General features: G+C 44.0%; 1 protein-coding gene across 2 annotated transcripts; it reads left to right on the forward strand.

The window, feature by feature from the left end:
* The first annotated feature begins 585 nt into the window (after positions 1-585).
* Positions 586-18382, forward strand: RHAG (Rh associated glycoprotein). 2 transcript variants are annotated; one of them, XM_054383883.1, is made up of 10 exons: positions 586-767; positions 4419-4602; positions 5826-5976; positions 6817-6964; positions 8148-8314; positions 9786-9923; positions 11463-11584; positions 12634-12719; positions 15033-15106; positions 15874-18382. In XM_054383883.1, the coding sequence occupies exons 1-10, from the start codon at positions 632-634 to the stop codon at positions 15949-15951; spliced, it is 1284 nt and encodes a 427-aa protein (XP_054239858.1). In that variant the 5' UTR covers positions 586-631; the 3' UTR covers positions 15952-18382. The 2 variants fall into 2 exon arrangements, with proteins under 2 accessions (XP_054239858.1, XP_054239859.1); XM_054383884.1 differs by lacking the exon at positions 586-767 and having other exon boundaries at positions 4441-4588.
* Positions 18383-19312: the final 930 nt, after the last annotated feature.

The following is a 19312-nucleotide window of genomic DNA, read 5'->3' on the forward strand; positions in this document are numbered from 1 at the left end:
CTAGGAATATTTTTTTTTCTCATGAAGAAGTATAATCATTTTCTTTTCAATTAAGGGTTCACAATGAGAACCTTTGCTCTGAATGCCTCACTCACTGTGAAATAAGAACAAATACTTCAGCCTGCTGAAAGAGATTCTCTTTTCTTATCATATCCTACAGAAAGAGGGAGGGGATTATCCACATCCCATGTAAGATGAAAAATTATTTACCTTCAAAAACCAAAGCTGCAATTTGAAGAAATTATTTGCTACAGGGAACACAACTGCCTGTTGCTGTGTTCCTTACTATGTGCAGCAAACCAGGCTGTGTGAGATGTTCTTTTAGGCTGTTTCCTTTCCAAAGTGCAGTGAGACACAGCAGGGCTGCCTCTAAAGTGAGTTAGTTTGCATCACCAATCGAAAGAATGTGTGAACCTTCTTCATGCACAGCAATAGCCTGGGAAATAGAAATTGCTATACTGACCCATACTATTTCCCTCCCATGGTGGGTGTGTTTGCCTGTCTTGCTGTTTCTTTTTTTTTTTTTTTTTTTTTTTTTTTGCTGCTATATCACCCAGATCCACTGAACTAGGCAGCTCCTCTGAAGGCAAGCACCCTTTATCAGACTCTCACAGCCTCCTGCTCTCCTGCAATGCCTCCAGCCCACGACACCAACATGAGGTTCAAGTTCTCCATCCTGGCTCTTCTTCTGGAAGTGATCATCATTGTTTTGTTTGGGATATTTGTGGAGTATGACAACAGTGGTGACTTCCAAGAATCATACCCACGTAAGTGTTGCTAAGATTTATAGAAGCTAGAATTTCTTTACTCCTAAGAGAGATTTCTGACTAATTGATGAGCCTTCCCAACTTAGCTAGAAAACAAATGCATGCTTTGGGGCCAAAAAAAAAAAAAAAACCAAACTTTTTCTGAGGTGTGAAAGCAGCAGGCTTCAAAGAGAAATTCAAGCCAAGTACCTGTAAAATTCTAAAAGTAACTAACTTCTGAGAAGTTAGCTTTTCTGGGAGAGAACAGCCCTGAAAATAGTTTTAGTGTTTGCCTAAACAGGTTAAAACTTGGAGGAACTTGGAGTTGCTTTGACCAATTCTAACACTTTCCAGAGAGGGAGGGTAGTGCTCCTTGCCATACCTTCTACCCTGATTCCTGTAGCAAATAAATGACAGCAAAGAGAACACTTCATTACCATCATCCAGATTGCAAAACGTTGTCTTGGGAAGCTTTTTCATCATTGTCATGAAATGTGTGTGCAGAGGGTGGATCCCATGAAGGGCAAGAGCTGTTGTGACAAGCTGGATAATCCCCTCCTGCCTTTCAAAGCAAAGGCTTAGTTGTGGGCAGTGATGGTTCAGCAGCCTGCGAACGTTTCTGTTGATTTGTTGTTTTGCAAATCCTTGTTGAAGTTCAGTTACTGGCTTGAGAAGTAGTTGGTGATTTTTCCTACTCTCTTCTTCCCCACACAAAGATCAGACTGTTGTAGAAAAAAAAAAAAAAACAACTTGAAAAATAAGTCTGTGGTTGAGCAGTCTGCATCTTGCTGGAAGCATTGAAGGTTTGTTGTTCATTTTCTTGGCTCCGACATTTTAACAACTTGTAGTGCTGATTGCAGCCCTCTTGATGATGTTCATAAAGATGCAGAGCTCCTTGCCTGTATGGAGTACCCCTGCAATCCTGACTGTATCCCTCTTTTTGTCTCAGTCCAACTGGCCTTTCAGTGACCATTAAGGGGAATGTGATCTCAGGGTCACTTTGCTCCCTGGTAGTCTTGTGGTTTGCATTTTCACACAGAGCATTGTCCAGTTGAGAGAACAGTGAATACATGGCATTATTCTGCTCCAGATACAAGTCAGCTGATGAAAAGCAGGGGCAAATTACTCACATTTGGGTGAACTCCTCTGAGATGCAGTGGTATCCTCAAGAGACAGGAACTTAGGCTGCGCCAGAGCCTGTTCTCATTCTGAGCCACAGCTTGGTCATGTTAATGTTATTGAGCTACCCCAACGCCTAAATTAGGTGGCTTTATCTAGTCAATATATTGTGAATGAAAGAAAGCTGGGGAGGGACTTTTTAGGATATCAGGTAGTGACAGGACTGGGGGGAATGGAACAAAGCTGGAAGTGGGGAGATTCAGGCTGGATGTAAGGAAGAAGTTCTTCCCCATGAGAGTGGTGAGAGCCTGGAATGGGTTGTGCAGGGAGGTGGTTGAGGCCCCATCCCTGGAGGTGTTTAAGGCCAGGCTGGATGAGGCTCTGGCCAGCCTGATGTAGTGTGAGGTGTCCCTGGCCATGGCAGGGGGGTTGGAACTGGATGATCCTTGTGGTCCCTTCCAAGCCTGACTGATTCTATGATTCTATGAACGACTCCTGGTCCACTGTCACCCAGGAGGGGACAGTTCATAGAATGGTTTGGGTTGGAAGGGACCTTAAAAATGATTTAGTTCCAACTCCCCTGCTGTGGGCAGGGTCACCTCTTCCTCTAGACCAGGTTGCTCAAGGCCTCATCCAACCTGGCCTTAAACACCTCCAGGTGCATGGCATAGATAAAGGACTATTCTCAGCAAGCAGTACAGATGGGAACAGTGTTTTGGGAGAGAAGAGAAGGTAGCTGCACAGATGTGAGTCAACCTATGGCATTTGTCTTTGGCCACTCTGTTCAGTTCCAGCAGTAAAGATATAAACTAAGCAAACACAGCAGAGGTAATGCTGGGCTTGTAGATGCTGACCTAAGAAATGATGGATCTCCCACACAATAGAGAAGTGGAATGAAAACAATACTTAAAGGAAAGATGGGGAGGGATTCTTTATCAGGAAGTGTAGCGACAGGACAAAGGGTAATGGTTTCAAACTGAAAGAGAGCAGATATTAGGAAGAAATTCTTCACTGTGAGCGTGGTGAGACACTGCAACTGGTTGCCAAGGATGCACATTCCCTGAAAGTGGTCAAAGTCAGGTTGGATAGAAGTTTGAACAACCTAGTCTAGTGAAAGGTGTCCCTGTTCAAGGCAGGGGATGAGGGGGATTGAAACCAAATGCTCTACAAGGTTGCTTCCTGCTCAAAGAATTCTATGATTCTAGAGAGCGACAGTGAAAATACAAAAGTTTATTATGGATCTCCAGTAATTTATGATACTTTTGGGCCCTCTTCTGGCTAAACATGACAATGCATATAGCAAAACCAGGAATACTTCAAGTGTGTAACTTCAAGCCAACTATTACACTAACTAGGTCACTCTCTCCAAATTTTCTTGTATATTTGTATGCAAGAGGCAACCCAAATAGAAATTAAAATAGCTTCTCTATACTGAGAATAAAATAAAAATAAAAATCCAAGAAAAGGTGTGATTTACAGGACTCAAACCTGTTTGGTATGGAGCCCATGAAACAAAATGCTTGAGAATAACAAAGTATTTTAAAATGTAAAATACCCATGTTGCTGTAATCAACTCGGTTTGTATTAAAAAAGCCTTAAAAAGGAAATTAAAAGAAAAAAACTTAAAAAAAAAAAACTTACAAGAACTACTCATATTTTAACAAAATTCATATTTGGAAGGGGAAGAAGGGAAAAGAGCTCACAGGTATAGCATTGCACTGGGCCAGAGCAGCATTCTACCAAGCAAGTCCCATCTAGAGTGTTGGATGTAGCCAGAACACACTGAAGGTTTCATAGGTTCAGAGAAGGGTTTGGGTTGGAAGGGACCTTAAAGATCATCTAGTTCCAATCACCCTGCCTATGAGCAGGGACACCTTCCACTAAGTTCCTTCCTAGCAACCTTCTACCAGGTTGCTCAAGGCCTCATCCAACCTGGCCTTGAACACTTCCATGGAGGGGACATCCATGACCTTCCTGGGAAACCTCTTATAATGTCTCACCAACACCACTGTCAAGAATTTCTTTGTAATCTCCAGTCTAAATCTGCCCTCCTCAAGCTTCAATCTGTTCCCCCTCATCCTATCACTACAAGCCCTTGTGAAAGTCCTTTCCCAGCTTTCCTGCAGCCCCCTTCAGGTACTGGAAGGCTGCTGTAAGGTCTCCCCAGAGCCTTCTTTTCTCCAGGCTGAACAGCCCCAACTCTCTCAGCCTGTCCCCATCAGGGAGGTGTTCCAGCCCTCTGATAACTTTGTTTTGAAGGGGAAGACAACTTTTCTAGAAGGAAAGCAAGCTGTGGTGTTCCAGGTGGCTTCACACAACTTGCTAATATACCAATCTAGTGTTCTGTCCATGATGCTATGGCAAGGAATATCAATAGCTGGGTCTTGAATTTTACAGACACTCAATCTTCAACTAACAGACTGATAATGAAGTGGGGAAGGATGGATCACATTGATGACATGAGTTTGGAACTCTTCTATTAAATCCTTATCTGTCCCTAGTTTCCCTCCCCCCATTCTTCATAGTCAATACACAAATCTGCTTTCCTCTCAGTTTTTCAGGATGTCCATGTCATGATATTTGTGGGATTTGGTTTCCTGATGACCTTTCTGAAGAAATATGGATTCAGTAGTGTTGGTATCAACATGCTCATTGCTGCCTTTGGTCTCCAGTGGGGAACCCTCATGCAAGGATTTTGGCACATGGAAGGAGGGAAAATTCGTGTTAGTATCAACAGGTACATGTGAACTTAACAAAACTGATATTTCTATGCCTTAAGACATCAGCACAAGCCATAAGCTACACCACCTGTGGAATAAGACCTGCAAGATTACTGAAATTTGATCAAGCCTTACTGACCACCTCTCCACACTCCCTTTTAAAGGGGCAATACTTGGTTCACTGTGCCAAGGGAAGCTAAGAGCAAGGTGAAGCCTGAGGTGCTACATCACCTGTAGGGCATAGGTCATATAGGGAGGCTGCTTTGAGCCTCTAGAGCTGAGGAAGCTGGAAGAGTTCCACCAGTAACACAGCACCTCCTACATCCAACAGGTGTGAAAGGATTTGTCCTTCCATGGCACATGGGGTCACAGAAGGAAGTCTGGAACAGTGTGTATCCACTTGTGAGGTTTTTCTCCTACTTCTCAAGGACTTCTTTGCAGGAGCACCACACAACAGTGGGTTTGGAACCCCAGTCATAGAGTAAAAGACCTCATGGGCAACATCTCTACACCCCTTGTCTACTGCTTCTACCCACTTTTAACCCCCCATGTCTCCTGCTTCTAGCAAGGTCTCAGAGTGTTTTCCACACTTGATGTTCTGCTTTCTGAGACAACTTACAGACAATTTTGCAACACGAGCATCCAAATGCTACTGAGGGAGAAGCAGCAGTAATTCCTTGATGCTTACAGACAGACATTATAGAGGCACCCATAACTTGCTGCACCCCTCTATGCTGCAAGTTTTTGACCAGTTTGTGTTTTCTTTTGTCTTTGCCACTCCCCATGACTTATTCACACTGATCCTTCCTGGTAGCTTCATGACACACAGTGACAGAAAGGCATGCACAGCTTTTGAAGTGACCATCTGACCAAAGCTAAAAGGTCTCTGCCAACTTTGGACTTCGGGTGACAGTCAGAGCTGGAAACATTCCTGCACATGCCCAGTAGACTTCTGACTATAATTTTTCACTAAGCAAATGTATAGCATAAGCAAGAGGTAACCTTCCCACTCATTTTCCTCAGTAGCTGGTAAGATCCCTACAAAACCCAGCAGGGAATGTTTGATTTAATTTTCATCCACAGAGAAAATCTTTCCAGTTTTATATCTGAAGAGTTAAAGCCCTCCTATTTTAATGTAACAGATTTGATATTACAGCCTTATTTCAGGTCTCCTTAAAACTAATTTTCTTTTTTTTTTGTGCTGTTTTTGTTTGTTTGTTCCTCATTTTCTTAACTGCAGCATGATAAATGCAGACTTCAGTACAGCAACTGCTTTGATTTCATTTGGAGCAGTCCTGGGCAAAACAAGTCCTGTTCAGATGATGATCCTGACAATTCTGGAGATCACAATCTTTGCATGCAATGAACATCTGGTTGCAGAAATATTTCAGGTACAACTGTTTAGCAGTAGTTTGTTTGTTTTTTTATAACAGAATCACAGAACTGTCAGGGTTGGAAGGGATCACAAGGATCGTCCAGTTCCAACCTCCGTGCCATGGGCAGGGACACCTCACACTAGATCAGGCTGGCCAGAGCATCATCCAGCCTGGCCTTTAAAACCTCCAGGGATGAAGCTTCAACCACTTCCCTGGACAACCTGTTCCAGTCTCTCACCACCCTGATGGGGAAGAACTTTTTCCTAATATCCAATCTGAATCTACCTACTTCTAGTTTTGCTCCACTCCCCCTAGTTCTATCACTATTGACATTCCAAAAAGTCTCTCACCAGCTTTCCTGTAGGACTCCATCAGATTTTGGAAGGAGGGAGCCTTCTCTTCTCCAGACTGAACAGCCCCAACTCTCTCAGTCTTTCTCCATAAGAGAGGAACTCCAGCCCTCTGATCATCCTCATGGCCCTTCTCTGGACATGTTCCAGCACATCCAGATCTTTCCTGTAATAGGGGCTCCAGAACTGGACACAGTACTCCAGGTGTGGTCTCACCAGAGTGGAGTAGAGGGGGAGAATCACCTCCCTCGACCTGCTGGCCACACTTCTCTTGACACAGCCCAGGATACAATTAACTTTCTGGGCTGCAAGTCCATACTGACAGCTCATGTTGAGCTTCTTGGCCACCAACAAATACTTTCACTCCGTAATACTTCCAGTTCATATGCTCTAGATTGCAGTTTCTAGTGCAGAAAACACACCATTAAAGTCACACAGCCTTCACCCAATTGTCATCTTTATTCTGCATAAAACCTGTGGCATTGCTTTGGGTTGATTATTACAGGCCACAGACGCTGGAGCCTCGATGACCATCCATGCTTTTGGAGCTTATTTTGGTTTGGCTGTAACCTTAGTCTTGTATCGCCCTGGCTTGAAAACCAAACATGAAAATGAAGAATCTACCTATCACTCAGACATATTTGCCATGATTGGTAAGTGAAAGAATAGCAAGGGCTGATCAGTTGTGCATCCCTCTCTCTCCTCCCTATACTTTAACGATTGGTTATTGCTACGCTGCACCCATTTGCTTCAGTACACTCCTAGAGGCACACTATTTTCTGTCTGGTGCATGCAGAGTTTTCAGTGATACATTTTACAGTTTTCCCATGGTGACACAAAAGAGGAAAGGATAATTTAAAGATCCCTTTTCACTGTACATCAGTGGTGACTAACGTTCAATCTTCTGTTCCAAGCAGCATTGCCACAGAAATCAGCCAGAATTAAAAATACTGAGCTGTGCCTGATCCACTAAGGAATATTTGAAACCATGCATTTACCTGCCTATCAGCTCTATTCACAGATCAGTTTGCCTGATAAAACTGTCCCTTTTATCAACAGATGAGAGAGGATTTGCTTGTGAGCTCTCTTGCTAATACATCCTATTCCAGTATGGTTTTCACACTGGTGATAACGCTCTGGCAGCACGTGGGGCCTGACAAGGGGTCACAGCATGTTAAAGTCCTCCAGTCTCACAGGATATCAGAGGTTGGAGGGGACCTCCAGAGATCATCAGGTCCAACCCCCCTGCCAGAGCAGCATCACTTAGGGTAGTCTGCACAGGAATGCATCCAGGTGGGGTTTGAAAGTCTCCAGAGAAGGAGACTCCACAACCCCCCTGGGCAGCCTGCTCCAGGGCTCTGTCACCCTCACTGGAAAGAAGTTTCTCCTCATGTTGAGCTGAAATCTTCTATGTTCAAGTTTCTTGTCTTATCACTAGGGACCACTGGCCCCCTCCACTTGACACCCACCCCACAGATATTGATAGACATTGATCAGATCCCCACTCAGTCCTTTCCTCTCCAGACTAAACAGCCCCAGGGCTCTCAGTCTCTCTTCATACGAGAGATGCTCAAGTCCAAGTCCCCTAATCATCCTCATAGCTCTCCACTGGATTCTCTCCAGTAAGACTTGGCAAAGGCCATGTGGCAGAACCTCAGCTACCAGGGTCAACAAGCTTCTGCATAATCTATTCTTTCTTTCAGCATTTTGGCTATTTCATGGTTTTATTGATCCTGTTCCTCCTTTTTTGTAGCTAGTTCTGTGGGGTTGGATCTTTCACACTGAAATACCCTCTGCGACTAACATTCTCTTTTGTTTTGACCTCTCTTCATCCAGGTACTCTCTTCCTTTGGCTTTTTTGGCCCAGTTTTAACTCTGCCATTGCAGCTGATCCCATTCACCAGAGTAAAGCAATGGTTAACACTTACTACTCCTTGGCTGCCTGCGCTGTTGTAACGTTTGCCCTCTCCAGCCTGGTGGATCCAAGAGGCAAATTCAGTATGGTAAGAAGCACACTGCAACCTTTGGTAAATTGTGTTTCTCCACTATGTTAAAGAATTATTAGGCAGATCTCCAATGTCCAGGAGCTATCTGGAGCCTTTGCTCTTACTGTGTGCAACATTAGACCTTCCAAAAGGTCTAAGCCCCGAGGCAATCCACCCTGCTGTAGGTATGTGTCCATCAAGTGCATCTGGAGAGCAAAAAGCTCTTGTACATGAGAATGATGTTCTGTGGACAAGAAGGGAGCAGGACCCTGATGGATCATAGAGACTAGTCCAACATTCAGGTGGACTTTTGGGTATTATTCCAAAACAGATCCTATTCCAGTTACCATGCTGCAACAACCAAAACAAGGTAGCAGCCCATTCCACAGCAATCTCAAAGGGCAGCTGCACAACTGACAAAGCCAGACTAAAGTAGGGTTGCCAGGCTGCCAACCTTTCATCTTAGAATCACAGAATCAGTCAGGGTTGGAAGGGACCACAAGGCTCATCCAGTTCCAACCCCTCTGCCATGGGCAGGGACACCTCACACTACATCAGGCTGGCCAGAGCCTCATCCAGCCTGGCCTGCAAACACCTCCAGGGATGGGGCCTCAACCACCTCCCTGCACAACCCATTCCAGGCTCTCACCACCCTCATGGTAAAGAACTTCTTCCTCATGTCCAGCCTGAATCTCCCCACTTCCAGCTTGGTTCCATTCCCCCCAGTCCTATCACTGCCTGACACCCTAAAAAGTCCCTCCCCAGCTTTCTTGTAGCCCCCTTCAGATACTGGAAGGCCACAAGAAGGTCACCTCAGAGCCTTCTCTTCTCCAGACTGAACAGCCCCAACCCTCTCAGTCTGTCCTCATAGGAGAGGAGCTCCAGCCCTCTGATCATCCTGGTGACCCTTCTCTGGACACCTTCCAGCATGTCCATATCCTTCTGTAACAGGGGCTCCAGAACTGGACTAAAATCCATCCCTGTCTTTTCACCCACTTCTTTCCAGCAGTTGCAGTGTGTATCAAAGTCCAGCACGAGCAGGCACAGTTCAGTGAGCACACAGAGTTTGCTGCAGTTGTACAAGGCAGTTCTCACCAGCTCAGCCTGGCTTCTCCAGAATCCTGATCAGTTTTAATGACTTTGCAACAGTTGGACTTAATCATTAAACTGGCCTCAGTTAAATTGGCTCAGAGTAGCTTTGAACAATACCCTGAATACAGAGTGGATGAATCAATCAATTATAGAATCAATCAGGTAGGAAAAGACCTTTCAGCTCACCAAATCAAACCATAACCCAACTACCACACAACCACTAAACTACAACCTGAAGCACTTAGGGAGTCTTGTTTTAAACTTCTGTTCATTCTTCATTGGAAAAGCCCCACCTGAAGGAAAATTTCTGTGTGTAAAAAAGCCTTCTAAGAAACTCAGCCCTAAAACACACCCCTGTTCTGTGCATATTATCTCCACCCTTTCATATTCCTTGCAGGTTCTCATTCAAAATGCCACCCTGGCAGGAGGGGTAGCAGTGGGTACCTGTGCTGACCTTTCAATCAACCCTTTTGGTGCCATGTGCATTGGGGGCATTGCTGGAATCATCTCTGTCCTTGGCTTCCACTTTCTGACTGTAAGTATTGAGGACCCAGTTCTGCTCTTATTTACTCATTGCTTAACTTGCTTTACTGGAGCTCCCTTAGATTGCAAGAAATGGAGTTTAGAAAGTGACTGAAACACTACAGAGAGTAAGTTATTTATAACAGTGACATTTTAAATCAGTGTGAATTGGAAAAGTGCTTAACAGTTCATGAGTAAAAAACAGCAGGATCAGAAGCTCATTAAAGTTGGGATTTTGGTTCAAGATGCGGCCAGAAGGAGAACTTCATTTCAGTCTTTTAAAATCTCTAAATAGATCTGGAATCCAGCATCACAGATTGCATCTGGTTGGAAGGGACCCTCAAAGGGCATCTTGTCCAATCTCCCTGCAGTCATCAACTAGATCAGGCTTCCTGGGACCAGATTCTAAAATCATTTCAGTGCAACATGGAATTGTTTCATATGTAAAATGTAGGGGGAAAAAAATACTCTGAATAAAACTGTTTAAACTGGCATTTTCTGATGGAGAAACATTCTGGAAGAGAATGCCTTACAGCAGACTCAGACCAGGCATGTCTTAGCTCACCTCTTTCAACCTTTGCTGCAGTGGCTGAAAAGATTACAAATATCAGGGAACTGTCCTGTGTTATGTACCATTGTATTTATGATGGTAGCTTGGCCATTTGCACCATTATCCATACACACCCACTTTTCACAGATTCATGGAATGGTTTGGGTCGGAAGGGAGCTGAAAGATTATCTAGTTCCAAGGCCCCTGCCATGGGCAGGGACACCTTCCACCAACCTGGTCACAAACACCTCCAGAGAGGGAGCATCCATGGCCTCCCTGGGCAACCTGTTCCAGTGTCTCACCACCCTCACTGTAAAGAATTTCTAATCTCCAGTCTAAATCTTCCCTCCCCAAGCGTCAATCCATTTCCTCTTGTCCTACCACTACAAGCCCTTATAAAAAGTCCCTTCCCAGCTTTCCTGTAGGCCCCTTTCAGGTACTCCATACAAACAATTTCACAGTGAAGGGAAACTTTGTATACATTGCTAATTTCATAGACTTGTCAGGGTTGGAAGGGATCTCAAGGATCATCCAGTTCCAACCCCCCTGCCATGGGCAGGGACACCTCACACTACAGCAGGTTGCTCACAGCCACTTCCAGCCTGGCTGCAAAAACCTGCAGGGATGAGGCTTCCACCACCTCCCTGCACAACCTGTGCCAGTGTTTCACCACCCTGATGGTGAAGAACTTCTTCCTAATACCTAATCTGAATCTACCCACTTCTAGTTTTCCTCCATTCCCCCTAGTCCTATCACTACCCAACATCCTAAAAAGTCCCTCCCCAGCTTTCTTGTAACTCCCTTCAGATACTGGAAGGCCACAAGAAGGTCTCCTTGGAGCCTTCTCTTCTCCAGACTGAACAACCCCAACTCTCTCAATCTGTCTCCACAGGAGAGGTGTTCCAGCCCTTTACTTCTGCACTATTTTCTTTTCCACATCATTCTAAAGATAATGGAAGACTGTAAACCCTGTATAAACTTCATTATTTCTCCTTATTTCAGCCTTTGTTGGAATCCAAGCTGCACATTCAAGACACTTGTGGAGTTCATAACTTACATGGTTTACCTGGAATACTGGGAGGTATTGCTGGCATCATAGTAACTGCAGTGAAAGATGAATCTAGGTGAGTGCCAGGGAGAAGAGAGAAAGGAATCCATGAATTTTTGACAGTCAGTCCTCATCTTCCACCTTCCTTGGATCTAGTTGTGATTCTTTTTCAGAAAATACTTTTTCTGGATTTTATGGTTCTAATTTAAATAGGAATCTTCTGCCCAACCTGCCTTTACTACTGCTTATATGCCAAGATTTTCATGTCCCGATGAAAAGCTGCAGCAAAAATACATTTGCAACATAGAATCATAGAATAGCCCAGGCCAGAAGGGACCTCCAAAGGTCGTCATCTCCAACCTCCTCATAATCAGCAGGCACATCCTCAACTAGACCATAAAAGCCAGCATATAGAACCATGCAGACAAGGGAGATTCTTTATAATGATTCTACAATTACACTGCTGATAATAGGAATTTAAAAATATATATATAATGTAAATGTATAAATATAAAAATCTGTATAAATATAAACATCAAAAAAATCTATTAAAAAAAATGGTAAATTGAGCTATTTCCACTACCCTAAAAGACTCCAAGAAGATGAAATACTGTGGGGTTATTTTTTTGGTTTGTTTTGGCTTTGGGTTGGGTTTTTTTGTCCGGTTGGTGTTTTTTGGAGGGGAATTTATTGGTGTTTTGTTGTTGTTTTACAAAAGGCAACATTATCTAAAAGCTTACCAGCTCCTAACAACTTTCTAACCTCTGTTTCCATCTGTAGAATTGTAGAATTGGTAGGGTGGGAAGGAACCTCAAGGATCATCTTGTTCCAACCCCTCTGCCATGGACAGGGACACCTCACACTAGATCAGGTTGCTCAGAGACACATCCAGCCTGACCTTAAAAGCCTCCAGGGATGGGGCTCCCACCATCCCCTCCAGGGATGGGGCTTCTATCTGTAGCCTAAATCAAAACCAAAGTAAAAATCATGATTTTTGTCCTCTACAAGAGCAGTTTTCCCTATGAGCCTTCTTGTCCAGCAGACATCAAGCACATCATTGTAAGAGCAAGCATCAGTCTAAAAGTGTAACTATTTTTTGATGGTTTGGTTTTCTATCCTTTTCAGGCACGGCACCCCTCTTACTCCTGGCATGCAGGCTGCTGCCCTGGGCAGTACAATTGGAATTGCACTGGCTGGTGGAGCATTGACAGGTCAGTATGATGCATGTAGCAAGTGAAATATGTGACCACAGAAGTTTCCCCAGAGCTAACTTCAACATGTGACCAATTTCATTTGAAGCAGACCAAGCAGAAAAACAGAGAAATGATGCATGATGGCACACTGGCAGAGACTCAAGGAAAGGCAATTGCCCAATCATTTTGTCTTGAGCTGATTCCCAGATCTCTAACTGAGCACCATGCTTCCAAGATAATGAGTTGTATAGACAGGAACAGCAAGATGTTGCTCTGGATGGAATGCTCTAGATTCAGACACTTAAAACTCTGAACAGAAACTAGCTTGAGATTAAGACATGCAGGTCAGTGTCACACTTCCACTTCCATGTGATTGTGTCTACTTGCCAAACTAAAAATTAGGCTGAAATAGAAAATTCCAGTCTGAAACCTGTGAAATGAGTGAGCAATTGAAAACAACCTCCCTCCCACTGATGTTGGCATGAAGAAACCTGCATCATCATCTCTCATGACCAGAAAATCGTTTCATTAGGAAAAGACCTCCAACATCATCAAGTCCAACTGTCAACCTGACACCACCATGGCCATGGAACCATGTCCCAAAGTGCCACAACCACATGGTTTTTTTGAGCATCTCCAGGGACAGTAACTGCACCACCTCCCTGGGCAGCACATTCCAGTGCCTGACCACTCTTTCCATAAAGAAATCCTTCTTAATATCATAGACTCATAGAATTGTCTCAGTTGGAAGAGACCTGGAAGATTGAGTCCAACCTTCACCTTGCCATTAGCAGCTGGAGAGGAGATTGTCCAATCTAAACCTTCCCTAGCACAATTTCAGGCCATTTCTTCTCATCCTGTCCCTTGATACTATGGAGAAGACACCAATCCCCACCTCACTCCAACCTTCTTTCTGGGAATTTAGAGAGCAGTGAAGTCTCCCCTCGGCTTCCTATTCTCCAGACTAAACAATCCCAGTTCCCTCAGCTGCTCCTCATAAGACTTGTCCTGTAGACCCTTCAGCTTTCTCAGACCTTTTGTTGCCCTTTTCTGGACATGCTCCAACACCTCACTGTCTTTCTTGCAGTGAGGGACCCAAAACTGAACACAATATCCAACATGCAGCCTCACCAGTGCCAGGTACAGGGGCATGAGCACTTCCCTAGTCCCACTGGCCCCATTATTCCTGATCCAGGCCAGGATGCTGTTGGCCTTCTTGGCCACCTGAGTACACTGCTGGCTCGTGTTCAGCTGGCTGTCAACCAGCAGCCCCAGGTCCTTTTCCACCAGGCAGCTTTCCAGTCACTCTGCCCCAAGCCTGTAGTGTTGCATGGGGTTGTTCTGAGCCAAGTGCAGGACTCAGCACTCAACCTTGCTAAATCTCATACAACTGATCTCAAGCCATTGATCCAGCCTGTCCAGGACCCTCTGCAGAGCCATCCTAGCCTCCAGCAGATCAACATTCCCACCCAATATAGTCTCATCTGCAACTTACTGAGGTTTCACTCAATCCCCTTATTCACATTACTGATAAAAATATTAAAAGAGGCTAACCCCAGATATGAGGTCTGGGGAACACCAATTGTGACTGGCCACCAAGCAGATTTTGTGCCCCACCACTCTTTGGGCACAGCTATCCAGCCAGTTTTTCACCCAAATCATTCACCTACCCAAGACATGAATAGCCAGTTTCTCCAGGAGCATGCTGAGGGGGAGAGTTTCAAAGGCTTTACTGCAATCCAAGTAAACAACAGCCACAACCTTTCCCTTATCCACTGAGCTGGTCACCTTGTCGTAGAAGGGCAAGTTAGTCAAACAGGACCTGCCCTTCATCCAGGGTTCTGGGCAACCTGATCTAGTCAAGGATGCTCCTGCTTACTGCAGAGGGGGTCGGACTAGATGACCTTTGGAGGTCCCTTCCAACCCAGACCATCCTATGATTCATGCTGACTGGGCCCTGACCACCTGGTTATCACAGCATGTGCTGTGTAATGACAATCACAATGATATGCTCCATGACTTTCCCTAGCACCAAGGTCAGACTGACAAGGTCTGTAGTTCCTCAGGTTTTCCTTCTGCCCTTCTTGTAGATGGTCATTGCATTTGCCAACCTCCAGCCAGCTTGGACCTCCCTGGTTTGACAGGACTGCTGGTAAACCATGGCAAGTGTGGTGGAACACCTCAATGGGTGACCTGATGCCCCAAGATGACTGGGCGTTTCTCTAGGCTGAGAAAGAAGTCAGAAAACTTAGATGACACCTGAATGCACATCTGAGGAACATTTGGGTATTTTGTCCAGTTTTTTAACCTCTGCTGCTGGTTTTCCTGCAGGTGGCATTCTGAAACTGCCCTTCTTAGGACAAGCATCTGACCAGAACTGCTTTGATGACTCTGTGTATTGGGAGGTAAGACACAACCTCTGTTTTCATTATGTTGAAAGATGCACAGCACATTACACTCCTGCTTTCCTGGGGTTTGTGGTTTGCACACAGAAGCCAGCTTTCCAAAAAGTTGTTCTGCCTCAGGCTGTGAATTTATCACAGCCACCTTCAGGATCTCTTTTGGACTAGTGGTGTCATTTACACTGGACTAACCTTGAACAGAAAGCAGAAATAGAACCAAGGAATTGAAACGTCAGTGGAGCTCTTCATCTCTCTTTTAACTGCACATCTCCTCTTCCTTCCTATAACTTAATCATCTGATATTTGCATGTTCGGCTAAGTGGTGTTGCTCTTCTTGTGGCATCTGGAATTTTATACTGACTGAAATTTAGAGCACTTCTTCAGTACCTGTAGGGCAAGTCTTCCTTGGGCTGAGCAGAAGCTCTTCTGCTTCCTGGTTGAATGATCTGAGCACTGAGGTTAGACTGAGACAAGCCCCCTGTCACTATTCTTTTATTTATGGGGCTGAGACACAAGCACATCTGAAACAGCCCTGCTAGGCTCCCTTTACCCTCCATGAGGAGATGGCTCTAGAAAACAGATTTTTCAGTCCTTCCAGATCTGTTAAGTCACATGAAATAAAGCCTGCTGCTTTCTGTCAGGCTGGGTCAGTGTTACTAAATACATACATGATGTATGCAAACAGAATGACATTGCATTCATAGCCCCCTTTTATTGCCAGAAGAAGTCTATATCTCCTCAGCTGATCTATTCTCTCCTTTTCATGGCAGGTTCCAGAAGATGAGAAAGCACATGGAATTCATTCCAACAACTATGATGAGCACAGCAGATTTGAAGCTGCCATGTGAAAAAAGATATTCACCTGTAACACTTATCTTAATGATGCCCTTTTCAGTTTCTAATGCTATAAACCAGCATCTGAGTGCCCTAAACACTAGGATTTCAAGAAAGGGCTGCAGATACAGCTATATTTTTGTAATATAAAACAAGCTTGATTTTAGAACATGGTCATTATGCCAAGCTCAGGTGAAGCAGTGAGGTCCTTCCAATGTATTTGTTCTTCAGAAAAACCCATCACAAACTCCTCTAGAAAGCTATCTTATTTTCCTTTTGTCAATACAGTCATTGAATCAGCCCTTGTATTTCAAGCTTATTGCAAGATACTAGAATTAACAGCAAGATTTTTCCAAGCTACAGCCACATCCTTCAACTGTACAATCAAGAAGAAATGGACTGAGAGTTTATTTAGATTCTAAGAAGCTTTCCACCAGAGCACCCTAGATGAAATTTAAGCATGTTGCCCTATGTTTGGATGGAGGAGAACAGGTACTGTGGTTTATGACAGGCAAAAGAACGTTGAAGTAATTTCAGTGGCAAAGCACCAAATATAGTGGCTGATGAGGTAAACCAAGTGGCAATATGACTATTAAGATCTGTTTAACTGAAAAAAAGTAGAATGGTGAAAAATGTTATTATTATTGGCATAGATTTACTTAGATTGTTACAAGGGTGTAAGAAGGGAATTGAATAGGAGCTATGAACAAAACCCACACAAACCCAACAAGTAATTGCATTATCTACCTTATTACATCCATCAACAACTGGATAGTAGCACTGTTAATGACAACACCATAAACTGAATTAAATGCAAGCAGCAGGAAAAAGCATGAGTTGTTAGAAACTGATCAGAAAGCAACTGTGTTCAACCTGCAGAAAACTCAGTGGGAAGGGGACTTTTTACTAGGGCTTGTAGTGATAGGGCAATAGGGAATGAGTTGAAGCTTAAGGAGGGCAGCTTTAGACTGGAGATTAGGAAGAAATTCTTTACAGTGGTAGTGGTGAGACACCAGAACAGGTTGCCCAGGGAGGTTGTGGATGTCCCCTCCCTGGAGGTGTTCAAGGCCAGGCTGGATAAGGCCTTGAAGGGGATGAGGGTAGGTTTAGACTGGACATTAGGAAATATTTTTTCCCAGCAAGAGTGGTCAGGCATTGGAATGTGCTACCCAGGGAGGTGGTTGACTCACTGACCCTGGATGTGTTTAAAGGTGGTTTGGATGTGGTGCTTGGGGATATGGTTTAGGGGTGAACCTTGGAGAGTAGGGTTCTGGGTTGGACTTGGTGATCCTGAGGGTCTCTTCCAACCTGAATGTTTCTGTGATTCTGTGTGATTGAGTGACCTGGTCTAGTAGAAGGTGTCCATGCCCATGGCAGGACGGTTGGAACTAGATGATCTTTAAAGGTCCCTTCCAACCCAATCCATTCTATGAATCTATGAAACTTGCCTTGTGAGTCACTACCTTTGGAGTCACTACCTCCTAAAACAACAGAAAACAGAAAGAAAAACACACCTGAAGCTAAAATCAAGGTAAATTAACTCCACCTGAGAAATTATAACAACAGCTGCTCAAATGAGACAAAAATTGAAGTATCTGAAGGAACTCTGACATGACAGTAGCTGGGAACAGATTCACACATCTGCCCCTACCTACATGGTGCAATCCACTGAAAGGCAATGGATGGGAGATGAAGATCTAACAGAAGGAGCACAATGCCTGTAGGAAGTATTCATACAGAAAAAGCTACCACTGCTGTCTCAGAAGGACAGTAGATGAACTTTGAAGGCTTTATATCAGCACCTTAAAGTTTCCTCTGATTTAAGGGGAAATTCTTCTAATAGAAAACAGCACAGATAGTTGAGTCTGCTGAAATTTTTTTTCCTTCAAAAAGTTTAGAAAGACACTAGGCAGGGCTGTCCCACACCTTATACCAACTGTACACTGCTCTATATGTCAGATTTCTATATATGAATGACATTACCTTTGTTGTAACACTGGTTCAGATATGCAGATGAGTAATGACTGCTTCTTTTCTACCTTGCTGCCTAGAAGACATCTTTTAGCCTTTCAAAGCTTTCACAATTGTTTTTGTACAAACTGAGAAGGTATTTAATAATGTAAATATTGTATCTGTAAAGACTTTAGAAGTGCTTTGTGCATAATTTACAAACAAATTATGGAAGCACTTGAAAGATTCCATATACATATATCCAGGCTGCAAATATCTTATGCATGAAGACTAAGGGCTGGCTTCATTCATGTTTATAAAGATGTGCAGGGTGAGTGCCAAGAGGATGGAGCCAGACTCTGCTCAGTGACAGGACAAAGGGTAATGGTGGAAGTTGAGGCACAGGAAGTTCCATGGAAACAGGAGGAAAAATGTTTTCACTGTGAGAGTGACAGAACCCTGGAACAGGCTGCCCAGGGGGGTTGTGGAGTCTCCCTCTCTGGAGATATTTTGTGTTCCTGTGTGATCTGGTATAGGTAAACCTGCTTTGGCAGGGGGGTTGGACTGGAGGATCTTTTGAGGTCCCTTCCAGCCCTTAATATTCTGTGATTCTTGGATTTTGTGATGCTCACCCCTCTAAATCTTACTTGGTGATGAAGAGAATGTTTCATTCACCTTCAGCTGTGAAGTAATTTCCCTGCTACTGAGTGCTGACCCAAGTGAGTAAGTACTACTCAATGCCAGTAGATCTTTCAGAACAATGCCCTCAGTAGTTATCTTTAGTTCTTTAGAACAAAAAGGTGGAAAACCAAACTGCAGTTTTGCTCAGTTCTCCTTACAACCTTTGGATAGGGTCCAGAGAAGGGCCACAATGCTTATCCAAGGGCTGGGAAGCTGCCACATGAGGAAAGGCTGAGAGAACTATGATAGGTTCAGCCTGGAGAAAAGAAGGCTTAGGGGAAACTTTACAAAGAGGATGCATAGTCCCTTTTGACAAGGGGTTACCTGGAAAAGATGAGAGGTAATTGGTACAAGTTACTCAGGGGGAAATGCCAAGTGGACACAGGGCAAAATTTTCACAGTGAAAACAATTAGCCACTGGAATAATCTCCCCAGGGACATGGTGGATTCCTCAACACCAGACACTTCAAATTCAGCTGGGCAGGGTGCTAGGCCCTCTTGTGCTTTTGCCAAGAGCTTTAAACATCACTTTCTTTTCAGTGTATTTGTGTCCTTTATGTGCACGATTTATTCCTCCAGAGAATGACTCTTGCTCTACTGAGTCCTACTCTAAGTACCACAAGATTTTTTTCCTGTTGCTAAAGCATCCTGGCCAAGTTTCCCCCATGCATCAGGTGAAGCATCATAAAGCAGCAAAACATTTGACCATAATAAATACAACACTTTAGAAACAACTTATCTGGT

This window comes from Indicator indicator, chromosome 9 (genome assembly GCF_027791375.1).
Source record: "Indicator indicator isolate 239-I01 chromosome 9, UM_Iind_1.1, whole genome shotgun sequence".
Lineage (NCBI taxonomy): Eukaryota > Metazoa > Chordata > Aves > Piciformes > Indicatoridae > Indicator > Indicator indicator.